Here is a 17,016-nt window from a genome sequence, read left to right as displayed (position 1 = left end):
GTACTTTAAAGGTCACATGATCACACCTGATAAATCCACCTATCAGCAGCATCCAGCAGTGAGAGGAAGAAAGCTGCAATGGAGCTTCAAAAGACATACAGCACAGCCATGTAACTGTCTGGCATAAAATCGATTATTTGTATCTGGTAAACAAGTAATAAGGATGTAAAAGTTAAAAATTACTATTACTTTTCTTGTTGATAAATGATCATTTCTAAGTTTGCCTGACTCTTATTTGGTACGTTGCTGCACAAAGGAAGTTACAGGGCATGCTGGGTTGTCTTTTTTTTTTTTTTTTTTTTTTTTTTTTTTGCTTCTTTATTTTCCTTTTAGAAATATACTCCTGCGCCCCAGCAAAATAGCGTAAAATATTTGATTTTTTTATTAGCCACAGCTAAAATTATGTATAATCATATAGGTGTATATATCATATAACTTTCTGCCCAACATACAAACATCGATAACCTGATCAAGAAGACCTGTGCAAATAAGCCCGCCTGACTTGGCAAGCGGCCGTGTACATGTGACCTAATCGATAACTTGATCGATAGTTAGTATATGTGAGCCCGATAATGAACATCAATTATGCATAAAATCCCAAGATTAAAAAACCCTTCAGTATAAAACTCCACGGAGATTCCTTTAAAAATTGCCTGGAAGATTTCTTCTAATAAAAAAAGAGCACCGGTGTTGCTTAGCTCATATAGCAAAGTCTATGTAAATTTAGCACATTTCCCAAAACAATCCTGTTCATTAGTAAAGTTGTTTTGCCTTAAAGAGACACTGAAGCGGAAAAAAAATGATGATATTATGATTTGTATGTGTAGCACAGCTAAGAAATAAAACATTAAGATCAGATACATCAGTGTAATTGTTTCCAGTACAGGAAGAGTTGAGAAACTCCAGTTATCTCTATGCAAACAAGCCATTAAGCTCTCCGACTAAGTTAGTCATGGAGAGGGCTGTTATCTGACTTTTATTATCTCAACTGTTCTTGGACTATTTACTTTTCCTCTGCTAGAGGAGAGGTCATTACTTCACAGACTGCTCTGAAAGACTCATTTTGAATGCTGTGTTGTGTAATCTGCACATATTATAGAATAATGCAATGTTAGAAAAAACACTATATACCTGAAAATAAAAGTATGGCCCGGTGCACAACAAAGACCGCTAGCAGATCCGCAAAATGCTAGCAGATTTTGAAAAGCTTTTTCTTATTTTTCTATGGCGTTTTGCGGATTGCTGCAGCGGATTTCAGTATAGTAGATTTCATATATTGTTACAGTAAAGTTGTTACTGAACAGCTTCTGTAACAAAAACGCCTGCAAAACCGCTCTGAACAGGCGTTTTTCAGAGCGGTTTGCGTTTTTCCTATACTTAACATTGAGGCAGAAAAGCATCTGCAATCCAAAAAATGCCTCACCCCGGCATTTTTCGTTTCTGCAAAACGCCTCCTGCTCTGGTGTGCACCACCCCATTGAGATACATTGACCAAGCGGATCCACAGCCGCAAGCGGCTGCAGAAACACTGAAAAAGCCGCTCGGTGTGCACCAGCCCTAAGAGAATATTTTCTTTGCTGCTAATCTTCTAGAAATTATTCATAGTACACAACCAATTCACTATATCATATTTTTTTTTCCGCTTCAGTGTCTCTTTAAATACAGTACAGGAAAGGCCAGCAATGTCAGGGTACACCTTTACACACTTTGATTTCCCATCTAACAGGATCAGTAATGGTGGTTTTGGCCAAAGAAAATGTAAAGTGTGCACATCCTCTATCTCTGCATGTTAGCAGTGTATCTGTGTTTCCTGTCTTACAATTCACACATATGGGTTTAATGTAAGGACTGACCATTTATAAGTCTAGGACAATATTCAGATGGTTTCAATTTAAAACTCTTAAGGCTCAAATGTTATTTCAAGTTGCAAGACTTCTTGATGATTAAGTTGGTTCATCTATATAATCTTTGATATGTCACTTCAGGTACCTTTTAAAAACAATAGGTTTAATGCATGCTGAATACTATGGCAGCACTCAAAAGGACAATCTAGAGAGATGACAGTACCTGGTGATCACCAGCATTATATAAAAAATATATGCAAATACTCGCAACCACCATTGGAGCCTAGAGAGAAATGACCATCCCTGCTTGATTTTCCAGGTCTGCTCCACAGGAGCTGGTTGGTAGCACTCTTTGAAGTTCTTTATGGGAACAAGTAAAAGACTATTACCTCCCAATAGAGGTGTAATACTATAGAAACACTGTCAAAGGTGCCGGTATATAAAAAACTTAAAAACTGCTTAAAAGGAGAGGCAGTGTTGGTTTTACCTCTTCTGAAGAACAAGGCCAGTATTACTGGAACTAAATTACTGACTACCCAGCAAGCTCATGGTGAACCAGAACTCCTAGGAGTGTGTAAGGGGCTAAAAAGGACCAAAAAACCCTCTTACTAAAATGTTATGCAAAACAAAACTTTTCCTTCTTAAAACAGAAGGTATTTGCGATAATTTGGGTTGGAGTGAGCATTTTTATGTCTCCAACGAAGCATCATGGCTGAATATGATAATTCAGGTTGGAGTGGGAGTTCTGGTACATCATGGGCTTGATGGGTAGTTTGTAACTCTGGGTATTTTCTTTGCTGCTAATCTTCTAGTAATTATTCATAGTACATAACCAATTCACTATATCATATTTTTTTTTTTCGCTTCAGTGTCTCTTTAAGCAGTGATACTCCTATCAATTAGCAGAACTGTTTGCCTTAAGCAATGTTGGTCCATATACTCACGCTACCACAGCGTGTATTCCTTCTTGCCGATAGCTGGTAATGTGAGTGAAGAGCAGCGGGGGGAGGAAAGTTCCGTTCCGGTGGATAACTTAATCCTGTATAGTGTATAGCTGCCGCCGTGACGAAGGAAGGCGTAACCTTTCGAAACGCGTTGGCGTGATTGGAGGAAACTGTGTGTGATGTCACGAAAATCATCACTTCCGGTATACGGGTAAATTCCCGCAGAGACTCTAACATCTACGGGCTCTGTTTTCCAGCAACAGTCTTTCCTGGTAGAAGCTGTCGGCCGCAGCTATACACTATACAGAATTAAGTTATCCACCGGAACGGAACTTTCCTCCCCCCGCTGCTCTTCACTCACATTACCAGCTATCGGCAAGAAGGAATACACGCTGTGGTAGCGTGAGTATATAGACCAACATTGCTTAAGGCAAACAGTTCTGCTAATTGATAGGAGTATCACTGCTTAAGGCAAAACAACCTTACTAATGAACAGGATTGTTTTGGGAAATGTGCTAAATTTACATAGACTTTGCTATACGAGCTAAGCAACACCGGTGCTCTTTTTCTATTAGAAGAAATCTTCCAGGCAATTTTTAAAGGAATCTCCGTGGAGTTTTATACTGAAGGGTTTTTTAATCTTGGGATTTTATGCATAATTGATGTTCATTATTGGGCTCACATATACTAACTATCGATCAAGTTATCGATTAGGTCACGTGTACACGGCCACTTGCCAAGTCAGGCGGTCTTATTTGCACAGGTCTTCTTGATCAGGTTATCGATGTTTGTATGTTGGGCAGTAAGTTATATGATATATATATACCTGTATGATTATACATTATACATAATTTTATAGCAGGTAAAGGAGGTCCGCACAATGTCTCGACCATCCATAAATTTATTCAGGACGTATCCCATTCACATAAAAAGAGGTACTCCGACTGACATGTTTCGAACCTACATGGTTCTTAATCATAGCCATTACATAATTTTAGCTGTGGCTAATAAAAAAAAAATCAAATATTTTACGCTATTTTGCTGGGGCGCAGGAGTATATTTCTAACTGTTTTGTTTCACTTTTGATGAGTGTTTGAACACTATCCCATTTCTCTGTGCAGCCCTGCTATATATTTCACGTTGTCTAGCACTTCAATCTTTTGTTTCAAAAAATTCTTTACTTTCCTCTCAGACTTAACTAATGCAGCCTGATTGGCTGAAGCCTCTGTCCCCCACCACACCTCTGTTCCTCTCTGATTGGCCAATATTTTTCATGTGGAGGCAATGCACTTTCTATTGCAGAGCTGGGTGGGAGTGCCTGAAGACTGGGAGGAGGGCGGACAATGCATACACAATCAGGCAGAGGAGAGTAAAGGCTCATACACACAGACTATAGTCTTTGGAAAATGAAAGATCACAGACCAATCTTACCACCCTTCATGTAGTATGAGAGCCATACCTTCACAGTCTTTTCTATGGAGCTGAACTCCCCATCAGAAAAAAATCTTTGCAAGATGCTGCACACAAACATGCTGCACACACTCAAAAGATCTGTAGCTGCAAAAGATCTGTTCCTGCCAAAAATCCATTCCTGCAAATTGCAATGATAGTCTATGAGATCTGCAGATCACCATACACACATGATTTAACTGACATTCATCTGCAGAACAGATCCACCAGGATGGAATTTCAGATCTGCAGATGATTGCTTGATCTGCAGATGAATGTCAGTTAAATCATGTGTGCATGATGATCTGCAGATCTCATAGACTATCATTGCAATTTGCAGGAATGGATTTTTGGCAGGAACAGATCTTTTGCAGATACTGATCTTTTGTGTCTGTACAGCATCTGTGTGTGCAGCATCTTGCAAAGATTTTTTTCTGATGTGGAGTTCAGCTCCATAGAAAAGACTGTGTAGAGTATGGCTCTCATACTACATGAAGGGTGGTAAGATTGGTCTGTGACCTTTTATTTTCCAAAGACTATAGTCTGATGTGTGTATGCACCTTAAGGGAGGAAATCAGGATTGGCTTCAAGAGACACAGTTAAAATGGAGAATACTAAAAAAGGATTTTCTCTTTTTTTTACTATTAAAAAAAAAAAAAAAAAAAATCACTAAAATCAAAACATGGACAGTGCAATACATATGTTATGTAAGTAGAGCAAGTATTTATCTACTTATGTGTTTTGTTTTTTTCTGAGACCGTATAGCTGACAGCTCCTCTAAACAGGTAGTTTTTCATCCACTCTGCTTCCATACACTACTTGCATTCACTAGTCAACCTGACTGCTTTTCAAAGGGCTTGTTCACACCAGGGCTGTGGAGTCAGAGCAATTTTGGGTACCTGGAGTCGGCAGTTTCATAAACTGAGGAGTCTGAAAGCTCATACACACATCAGACCATAGTCTTTTGAAAATGAAAGATCACAGACCAATCTTGCCACCCTTCCATGTAGTATGAGAGCCAGACTCTACACAGTCTTTTCTATGGAGCTGAACTCCACATCAGAAAAAAATCTTTGCAAGATGCTGGACACAAATATGCTGTAGAGACACAAAAGATCAGTATCTGCAAAAGATCTGTTCCTGCCAAAAATCCATTCCTGCAAATTGCAATGATAGTCTATGAGATCTGCAGATCATCATACACACATGATTTAACTGACATTCATCTGCAGATCAAGCAATCATCCACAGATCTGAAAATCCATCCTGGTGGATCTGATCTGCAGATGAATGTCAGTTAAATCGTGTGTATGATGATCTGCAGATCTCATAGACTATGAATGCAATTTGCAGGAATGGATTTTCGGCAGGAACAGATCTTTTGTGTCTGTACAGCATCTTTGTGTGCAGCATCTTGCAAAGATTTTTTTTCTGATGGGGAGTTCAGCTCCATAGAAAAGACTGTGAAGGTATGGCTCTCATACTACATGAAGGGTGGTAAGATTGGTCTGTGATCTTTCATTTTCCAAAGACTATAGTCTGATGTGTGTATGAGCCTTTAGTCTGATGATTTTTGTACCAACTCTACAGCCCTGGTTCACACTATGAGCGTTTGCGGATTTTTTTTAAGCGCTAACGATTTTGTAAATCACTCTACAAGCACTTGTGGAATGATTTCCTATGGGGGTGTTCATATATAAGCGCTCCGCTTTCTATCGAATCGCAAATGCGGCTCCTGCACCATTTTCTGAGCGTTTGTGATCAATAGAAAATATAGGGAAATCTTAAAGCGATTGAAAACACACTTTGAATTGCGATTTCCAGAACGATTTAATGAATAAATACATTGTATTCATTTCCGGTACAAGAATTCACTGTGTCAAAAATAATCGCTCAGCAAAAGAGCTTACAAAAAGCACTTTTAAGCGTAAAGCGGCTTTTACAATCGCTCAGCGCTTGTGATTGAGCTAGCGATTTGCAATGTAAACAAGGCCTCAGAGTATAGATTAGCTCAAGATGTGGGGCTTATAAATATCACGATGCTAGAAATATTCATAACCTAAAGGTTTACCATGAAGAGTCTTTGCTCGCTCTGTGCACCAGTTTCTGCTCAAACCATGACGTGTTTTCAAGGGTCCATTACACCCCTTAAGATATTGGTTTTTACTAAACAGCCTCGATTTTGACTTGGGTGCATTATTTGTAAAATTCCACATTACAGAAGATCGGCACAGAAAGGTCGATAGGCAGTGCTTAACCCCACACACATTTTTCAGCATATCAAAATATCTGGGTGCAATAACAAACATATCCAGAGCAGATACATTCTTATTACTGCAGTTTGTTTAAAGTGGACACACCCCCAAAACATTACATAAATTAGTATCACATACTTCATTACTAACAAATCATTATTATATGGAGTGAAAAAGTCTCCTTATGTCATATTATACAGTAGATAGACATTGCTTCCATATTCTTACTTACTCGCCTTCTATCATTGCTGGGAAGGTATAAAAGCTTCCCTTGTATATTAGCATTGGCAAAACACAGATCAGTATACGGTTTTTGATAAAGAGAAACTACAGTGAGATGTACATGGAGGCTGCCATATTTATTTCCTTTTAGAGTGGACCTGAAAATCAGAACTTCCTATCTGCTCTAAAAGATAAGCAACAGCATAATGGCTGGATGGTGTAATGGTTAAGGGCTCTGCCTCTGACACAGGAGACCAGGGTTTAAATCATGGCTCTGCCTGTTCAGTAAGCCAGCACCTATTCAGTAGGAGACCTTGGGCAAGACTCCCTAACACTGCTACTGCCTACAGAGCGCGTCCTAGTGGCTGCAGCTCTGGCGTTTTGAGTCCGCCAGGAGAAAAGCGCGATACAAATGTTATTTTATTTATATAATAAGCAGTAAAGAAAAACATTTGTTTCAGCTGATACAAATCCTGCAATAAATCTGCAAAGTGTCTACTTCCTGCTTTCATGTCAGAAGGCATAGGTTTAACATCCAGTGTTTACAAATTAGCTGCTCTGCCGAGGCAGCTAGCTAACACAGCTGAGATACATATACAGGGTGCATTTATCTATGTTTTTCTTCTGTCCTATGCAAGAGTTCAGGATCAGTTTAAATTATAACAGTTGCCCAGCAGTCCTGATCGCTTTGGCTGCAATAGTGTATGAATCACACACCTGAAGCAAGCATGCAGCTAATCTCGTCCAAAACCTCTGATCTGCATGCCTGTTTAGGTCTATGGCTAAACATATTAGAGGCAGAGAATCAGCAGGACAGCCAAGCAACTGGTATTGTTTAAAAGGAGACAAATATGGCAGCTTCCATATCCCTCTCACTTCAGGTTCACTTTAAGCTATGTACACATACTAGATGTATATTGCCTGAGATGGTCATTTGTGATTGTCTCAGGGGAACATCTAGTGTGAACACTTGAGGGCCACAGTATCATCGGCAAACTTATGCTAGGTACACAATGCAATTTTTTTTAAACATTTAGGCCCGGTTCACACTTGCGTTTTGATCAAATACTTACCGATGGCACGGGTCCGTTCCGGTCCAGTCCGTTCGCCATCAGGAGGCCATCAGGATCCGGTCAGGTCACGTTCAGAATTCATCCGGATCTTCTTCCGTTCTTCATGCGTCCTGGATCCGTTTCCATTTTCAAAGAGGGGCCTGGAAGGTCTGGAAAAGCGCTGGAGTCTTTCTTGGGGAGAGCCTGCTGTGCGGACATCATCCTCCTCGTCCCGCGGGGCCCTGCGTCTGGATGATCGGGTCCTTCCCTGTCCTCCGCTGTGTTCTGGGGTGGCTGTGGAGAGGCTGGGAGCTGTCCGATGCTGGATACATCCACATGGCCGCCTGTACCATAGAGAACCCCACAGGAAGTGGGGTAGGACGTCCAGCTTACATCCAGAAGTGTGTTGTGCACTTCCGTTTCTCCTCAGTTAATGTTGTGCTGGATTTCTTGTCCGGATCTGGTCCGGCGGCAGTGGACAGAGGAGCCGTCCGGAAAATTGGAGCAGGTTGGAAAATTCCGGACTGTAGGCCGGACCACAGACCGCATCCGGAGGAACGGATGAGTGCGCACGAGTCCATTGATTAACAATGGACCCTTAATCGTCCGTTCGTTTGCGGACTTTGTGGTCCGCAAAATAACGCAAGTGTGAACCGGGCCTTACTGTCAGATCGATTATTTCCAACATGTCCGATATGATTTCTGATCAATTTTCCGTTCACTTCTATGAAAAATCGTTAAAAAAAAAAAATAGATGAGAAATCAGATCGGACTTGTTGGAAATAATAGATCTGACAGTAAATCTGTCCGAAAATTGTAACGTGTGTGCCTAGCATGGAAGTGAAATCTTGCTGGATCACTAATGATCAATGTGACTATACTATTGTGATCAATGGGACTATTCTATTGTTGTCTGCACCTCCTGCTTGTGCTCTCCCCTCCATAGAACTGAACACATTGCTTAGCTGTGATCTTCTTAGCCTGCCGTCCAAAATTATACAGAACTTTAATATGAAGTGTGTATGCAGAATCAAATAACCTGTGAGTGCGATTAAAGGATTTAACTCCAATCAAATAAGCACGAATATACTACTGTGATATAGAACATGGCTGGCCTCACTAATGCCTGGTACACACCATGCAGTTTCCCGTCAGATCAATGGGTTGAATTTCCGACAGGTCTTATCTGATGTCCGATCATTTTTGAACAGAAGTGATCGGTAAGTCGATCAGAAAAAATGATCAGAATTCAGATCTGACCTGTCGGACACTATCGATTCGACCTGCTGATCTGACGGGAAATTGTATGGTGTATACTAGGCATAACTGTGTCCTACGGATTCTTATGTAGCCCCTAATGCTAGATCAAGTTTAGTTTAACCAGCCTAGGTTATACACGATTCTTTGGCTCCTTCCCTGCCAACTCTTATCAGTTTTGCAGCTCTCATTTTATTAAGTCTCCTGCTTGTTCAAGATTATTTATTGTTTTGATTTCATGAAAACAGAAATCATGATATTATTTAAGTGTATTCAGTTTACCATAGCAATTTTCTGACCACTAAGGCCTACAAACATACAGTATTGGGATTGATTTCCTCAACTATAATCCTAACATGTCATTTACTAAGTTGTTAACAATACAGTAGGTACACCAAATAATAAATAGAATTGGAATACCTGGTATCGGATCTCTGTACTTGTCATTTTCTTTCATGGACTCCCACTATGCAGTATTCCTCTTCCTGCCTAAGGTGTTCTACTAGCCGTTCATGTCAAACATACAGTGAAAGTAAATACACTTTAATTTTTTTTATAGAAAGAACTACATAGCAGTGTTATGGCCAGTTATTTATGAGCTGTTAAATGTTAATGACAATCTTATTAACACTTTACCATGTACTGTATATTCTGGTGTATAAGACTACTTTTTAACCCTTGAAAATCATCTGAAAAGTCAGGGGTCGTCTTATACACCGGGTGTCATTAATGCCGGGTGATGCGGCCTATCCTATTATCGCCTCTCAGATCTCGCTGCTGAGGACTGTAGTGAAGCGGCGCAGGTGCACTTGTGCAAGATCTGAGAGGCAGAGAAGGAGGTAAATAGGATACAAGGGCGGGCCAGACAGGAGAAAGAGGTGTGTTTTATGGGCACAGCGCGACCTATTCTTCCATACCGCTCTGATAAACAGGGAGAGTTGACCAATCCAACCAGTCAATCCCCTGTATAGTGTTATATACTGGGTACCACATACAGTGCAGCACCAGTACCATAAATATCTACACTATCACCATTCACAGAACAACATGTACCATATTTTTCAGACTATAAGACGCTCCTGACCATAAGACGCACCTAAGGTTAGAGGACAAAAACTAGGGAAAAAATATATACTAAACCTGGTGCATCCATGGTGCAGGGGTGTCTTATGGACTTTTTCCCCCCAATTAGTATGTCCCCAGTGTGTCTTCCTTGCACTTTTTGTGTCCTGTGTTCTCCTGTGTCCTCCTAAGTCTTCTGTAACCCTGTGTCCTTGTTTGTCCCCGTGTCCTCTGTCCCCCTGGGAATGATCAACAATATAATAAGAGTTTAGAAGGAACAGAATATGTGTAGTTAGAGTAAAGGTGGCCACTAATGATCCAATCTTTTTCGTCCAATCTTACCAAATCTATGTAGTAGAAGAGTAAACTGAGTGAATATATCTAATGGATACTATAGGCAGTCCCTTATATTACATAGAAATGGTAAGATTGGATGAAAAAGATTGGATCATTAGTGGCCACCTTAACACTCACAATTGATCTGTTGCCGCACAGGAAAATCAAATAGAATATCCAATTCCTGGACTATGCAGTAGGCTATGCAATCTTCCCATTCACTTAAAGTCCAATAGCCTGCCTCCATAAATGCATCAGCAGATAGAAATAGTCAAAATGGTCCCAGCACACAACACACATTTTAGTATAAGTCATAAGACAAAGTTAGCACAAACCTCAGCAAGATTGGCATGAAAGAAGAGGGGTCGACAGGAATCTGCTCAGAATTAGCTGACAAGCTGTGTGAGCTGTATGAATCATGGAGGTAACAGTGAACAGTAAACACACTGAGCGCACGGATACTCAATTGAAAGATCAGAGCAGAGGTTAATGCAGGGGTTAACACAGAGCAATTGCAGGGACAGTACAGACCTGATACAGAACAGCTGACTATACCGTAGACCAGATCACTCATAGAAGCTGACAAGACGGTAAACAGCTACGGACTCTCCAGCTCCCGGCCTCTCAAGGTCTCCTCTCCATTCTCCTGCTCATCTCGCAGCCCGATGGGCTCAACGCCTCACATGTGGTCAAGCAGCACATGGCTTGCAGACCTCCGGACACAGGCTTTCAGAGCAACTTTCCTCACCACTCCCCTGCTCGTCTCGCAGCCCGGCAGCTTAAAGTATCAATTGTTATCACGCAGCACATGGCTTGCAGAGAATCTCTCCGGGATCTCTGGCATCTGGCAGGCATACTCCTCCGAACTCCACTGGACTTTTCAACGGACTCACAGAAACGATGTGAGTGGGTAGCTTGCCCGAACTGCTGTACCGCTGTGTCATGCTATACACAGCGGCTGTTAAAATACCTTCACTCAAGCAAAATCAGCACTAATTCGCTGGATGAGGGTTTCAAGATACTCGGGCTACTTCAGGATACAGTGCGCCTGGTCAGAATTCAGCTCAGCATCACTGCTCTAGTTAGTATTCGGACTATAAGACGCACTGACATTTTCTCTCCACTTTAGGGGGAGAAAAAGTGCGTCTTCTAGTCCAAAAAATACGGTATATCCAAAAACTAGTTTGGATGAATCCGACGGTTAAAAAGTAAATAAGCACTCAGTCACTGGTTTTTTTTAATACACCTGCACACTTTAATTGCTTTGGTAATTACATAAGGCACTGAATGTTAATCTTGAAGTTAAGGAGACAAACGATTGGTAGTGAAAAATGTAGTCATGAGCCAAGTCATAACCCAAGGCTTAACAATTCTGTGAGTTTGCCATTAATTACATTTTTAAGATCTTTATTTCACAATAGAGCCGATACCTCATGAGAGAATACATCAGCCACACCTGAGATGTTCTTGTAACTGGTTCAGCAAAGGTAGTTTCCAATATCCAATTCCACTGAGTCTCTGCATCTTATTTTGCAACCAGACCTGAATGAGATAGCAGACGTTTATGTGCACGGATTCAGTCACTCTTACCTCAACAATGAGGTTTAAAATGCTGCAGCCCTTACAGAAGAAGGAGCAGTAAGACTGGTAGGATGATGAATGTAATGGTGGGGTATTATCAGAATGGAGGAGCACCAGTCAGCAGGAAGACAACAGTGGCGGAGTCGGCAAGCGCACTCAATCATCAGTTGTACAGTGCCCTACTCTCGCGCACAGGGTGTGGGGCCTGCTGACAACACACATACACACTTCTGGGATGACTGGGAATCAATGCACTGGAATAAATGAAAAAAAAAATATGGAATTTAAAATTACATTGAAAAAAAATAAAACACACAAAAAAACAAGCACAAACAGATGAACACACAAAGTGAAACAAAAATATTCTACAATTAAGAAGATCTATAAATATTCAGTATGTCAGGGTTTTTATTGAAGGCCTGCAGCAAGTATTGCTCGCAGCTGCAAAACAGAAATCAATATAGAATTGGGCACACTAATTACATCACTTGAAAGATAAGGTTCCATCATGGGATTATATATAAAGGAGAACTCCAGAATACATTCACTAACAGTAACATATTAATTATAACAATTCACATTTTAAAATAGTTTTTAAGACTCTAAAAGTGATGCTGCACCTTTAAGTAATAAGTACATTTTCTAAAGGTTTCAACAAGTCAATCTGCTGTTCCACGCCCCCTTCCCTATGACTGAATAAGGAGCAGAGTCTTATCCCGCTGTATAGTTACTCAGCAACCGCAGCGTTAGACAATTGGGAGAAGTGCCAAGAGGAAGCTGGGCATTTGTAGGTATGCATGCGCGCAGCGGGCTTCCAGAAGCACACCATCATGAGCCAGCAAAGTGATTCACTTGACATGCGCTAAAGGGCAGGGCAGAGCTATTCCATGCATGGTTAAAAAGCTTTTCCATAAACAAAATGGTTTCTAAAATACTTAAAATTAAAAAAAAAAAAAAAAAAACCACATGTGTTCACCTACATGCCATTGTCCCTACAATGAGTTACAGTTGGACACCTTTGATGAAAAATACAGGGCTGTGGAGTCGGTCCAAAAATCCACCGACTCCGACTCCTCAGTTTAGGATTCCACCGACTCCGACTCCGACTCCACGACTCCGACTCCTCTAATTTGCATATTACAATTTTGTTGATTAAAAGTATGTAACATGAAATTCGTCTCTTAACTGCCAACGCTTAGGAATTTTACAAGACAACTGAAGTGAGAAGGATATGTAGACTACTATATTTATTCCCTTTAGACTAAAACTAGTCCTTGGTAAGAGTACTTGTAAAAGGTACAAACCGGAACAAAGAACATCTATCAGGCCCTAGGCAATGTAAGTGTGGGTACATGTAAGAATGATGTGCAGGTACTCTGCAGGGGAATGAGGAGATTGTAAACAGACAACACCTCTGTGTTCAATGTGCACAGCATTCTCAGTGGATCCCCTGCAGCTCTGTGGAGAGTGCATATGTAGAGTATAGTACTACTGTATAACAAAGTAAACCTGAGACAGATGAAATTAAAGTTTTATACATACCTGGGGCTTCCTCCAAGGCTCCAGCCGCCTTCAGGATAATCAGTCCCTCGTTGTCCTCCTCCACCACCTGGATCTTCTGCTATGAGTCCAGGTACTTGAGCCAGTCAGGCGTAGTGCGCATGCACACACTCCGCCGCCAGGAGCATACTACACCTGTGCAGCACTATTGCGCAGGTGCAGAATGTTCCTGGCTGTGGGAGCGGCATGCGGCCGGACAGCGCTGACTGGCTGAATTACCAGGACTCATAGCAGAAGATCCGGGTGGTGGAGGACAGTGAGGGACTGATTAGCCTGAAGGGGGCTGGAGGAAGCCCCAGGTATGTATAAAACTTTACTTTTCATCCGTCTCCGTTACCCTTTAATTTGTAGTCACCAAACCAAATTTTAATAACATATCAAAATATTTTATTTCATCAGCAAAGGGAGTGCATACATTTGCATAAATCAGCATCAATGCAGAATTATTTCCATCTCATTGACCATCTCTATCAGAGACACAGCTACACATCAGGCTTTATTCTTACAGCATAGATGTTATTTAGTATATATAAGAGATTCCTGTGTACACATCATATGTACAGTCACAATCAGATATGTATATCTGACCTTAAAAATACGGGGACTGCTTTATTAAAGCAGCACAAGTAACTAATTTTGATTGGTTTATTTCATTTTTGTGGACTAAGCACAGCTATTACTGTATATATACATTATTTTTAATGACTATTATCTGAGAAATAGAACATTTTATCATATTTTCTATTTTAATTACAGTTACAAATTCATTAGGAGTCGGAGTCGGTGCATTTTTTCCCGACTCCAGGCACCCAAAATTGCCCGACTCCACGACTCCGACTCCACAGCCCTGGAAAAATAGTCAGACTTATGGTGGCCATACATGGTACAATTCGATTAGATAATTTAGTTCGATTATCCCGTTAGATCAAATATAAAGATTTTTCCAGCATGTCCGATCAGAGTTTTCTCGAAAAAACGGGATAATCGTTAATTTCTTGATCGAAAAAAAAATATTTTCAACTTTCATTCGATTCAATCATTTAGATCGAATAAACGGGAAAATCAAACGTTTTTATTGTATGGGCACCATTGGAGGTGAAGTTCGAAAAATTAGAATATTGTACAAAAGTTCATTTATTTCAGTAATTCAACTTAAAAAGGTGAAACTAATATATAAAAAGACTCATTACATGCAAAGCAAGATATTTCAAGGCTTTATTTGTTCTCATTTTGCCAGTGCCGCATATACAGTGGGTTGCAAAAGTATTCGGCCCCCTTGAAGTTTTCCACATTTTGTCATATTACTGCCACAAACATGAATCAATTTTATTGGAATTCCACATGAAAGACAATACACAGTGTTGTACATGTGAGAAGTGGAACGAAAATCATACATGATTCCAAACATTTTTTTACAAATAAATAACTGCAAAGTGGTGTGTGCATAATTATTCAGCCCCCTTTGGTCTGAGTGCAGTCAGTTGCCTATAGACATTGCCTGATGAGTGCTAATGACTAAATAGAGTGCACCTGTGTGTAATCTAATGTCAGTACAAATACAGCTGCTCTGTGACCGCCTCAGAGGTTGTCTAAGAGAATATTGGGAGCAACAACACCGTGAAGTCCAAAGAACACACAAGACAGGTCAGGGATCAAGTTATTAAGAAATTTAAAGCAGGCTTAGGCTACAAAAAGATTTCCAAAGCCTTGAACATCCCACGGGGCACTGTTCAAGCGATCATTCAGAAATGGAAGGAGTATGGCACAACTGTAAACCTACCAAGACAAGGCCATCCACCTAAACTCACAGGCCGAACAAGGAGAGCGCTGATCAGAAATGCAGTCAAGAGGCCCATGGTGACTCTGGACGAGCTGCAGAGATCTACAGCTCAGGTGGGAGACTCTGTCCATAGGACAACTATTAGTCATGCACTGTACAAAGTTGGTCTTTATGGAAGAGTGGCAAGAAGAAAGGCATTGTTAACAGAAAGCATAAGAAGTACCGCTTGCAGTTTGCCACAAGCCATGTGGGGGACACAGCAACCATGTGGAAGAAGGTGCTCTGGTCAGATGAGACCAAAATAGAACTTTTTGGCCAAAATGCAAAACGCTATGTATGGCGGAAAGCTAACACTGCACATCACTCTGAACACACCATCCCCACTGTCAAATATGGTGGTGGCAGCATCATGCTCTGGGGTTGTTTCTCTTCAGCAGGGACAGGGAAGCTGTTCAAAGTTGATGGGAAGATGGATGGATCCAAATACAGGGCAATCTTCGAAGAAAACCTCTTGGAGTCTGCAAAAAAGACTTGAGACTGGGGCGGAGGTTCACCTTCCTGCAGGACAACGACCCTAAACAAAGCCAGGGCAACAATGGAATGGTTTAAAACAAAACCTATCCATGTGTTAGAATGGCCCAGTCAAAGTCCAGATCTAAATCCAATCGAGAATCTGTGGAAAGATTTGAAAACTGCTGTTCACAAACGCTGTCCATCTAATCTGACTGAGCTGGAGCTGTTTTGCAAAGAAGAATGGGCAAGGATTTCAGTCTCTAGCTGTGCAAAGCTGGTAGAGACATACCATAAAAGACTGGCAGCTGTAATTGCAGCAAAAGGTGGTTCTACAAAGTATTGACTCAGGGGGCTGAATAATTACGCACACCCAACTTTGCAGCTATTGATTTGTAAAAAAATGTTTGGAATCATGTATGATTTTCGTTCCACTTCTCATGTGTACACCACTTTGTATTGGTCTTTCACGTGGAAGACCAATAAAATTGATTCATGTCTGTGGCAGTAATGTGACAAAATGTGGAAAACTTCAAGGGGGCTGAATACTTTTGCAAGCCACTGTATTCTCTATGGGGTTCTCTATGGGGTTCAGGTCAGGCAAGTTTGCTGGCCAATCAAGCACAGAAAGCCCATGGTCATTTAGTACTTATGGCAGTGTGGGCAGGTGCCAAGTCCTGCTGAAAAATGAAGTCAGCATATCCATAAAGCTCATCTGTGGAAGGAAGCATGAAGTGCCCCCAAATCTCCTGGTAGACGGCTGCATTGACTCTGGACTTAATGAAGCACAGTGGTCCAAAACACACTGTGGAAACTTCACACTGGACTTCAAGCATCTTAGATTGTGTACCTCTCCATTCTTCTCCAGACTCTTGGTCCTTGATATCCAAATGAAACTTTGGACCACTGAGAAACAGATCAGTTTTTTTTTTCCTTTAGCCCAGGTAAGACACTTCTGACGTAGTTTGTTGTGGGCTTCACAAGAGGAATACGACATTTAACACCCATGTCCAGGATCTGTCTGTGTGTGGTGGCTCTTTATGCACTAACTCCAGCCTCAGTCCACAATACAGTACAAAATGGCCTTTTCCCGACAATCCTCTCCAGGCTGTGGTCATCCCTGCAGCTTGTGCACATTTTTTTTTCCACACTTATCCCTTCCAC

General features: G+C 41.0%; 1 protein-coding gene across 1 annotated transcript in view; it reads right to left on the bottom strand.

The window, feature by feature from the left end:
• Nucleotides 1-11,652: 11,652 nt before the first annotated feature.
• AK2 (adenylate kinase 2) overlaps nt 11,653-17,016 on the bottom strand; it is a 39,652-nt gene continuing 34,288 nt past the window's right edge. Inside the window, exon 7 of the mRNA XM_068268836.1 lies at nt 11,653-12,256. Coding sequence (XP_068124937.1) covers nt 12,249-12,256 — 8 coding nt within the window. The 3' untranslated portion in view covers nt 11,653-12,248. The remainder of the gene's footprint in view (nt 12,257-17,016) is intronic.

This window comes from Hyperolius riggenbachi, chromosome 2 (genome assembly GCF_040937935.1).
Source record: "Hyperolius riggenbachi isolate aHypRig1 chromosome 2, aHypRig1.pri, whole genome shotgun sequence".
Classification (NCBI taxonomy): Eukaryota; Metazoa; Chordata; class Amphibia; order Anura; family Hyperoliidae; genus Hyperolius; species Hyperolius riggenbachi.
This window is presented reverse-complemented; position numbering and strand designations above follow the sequence as displayed.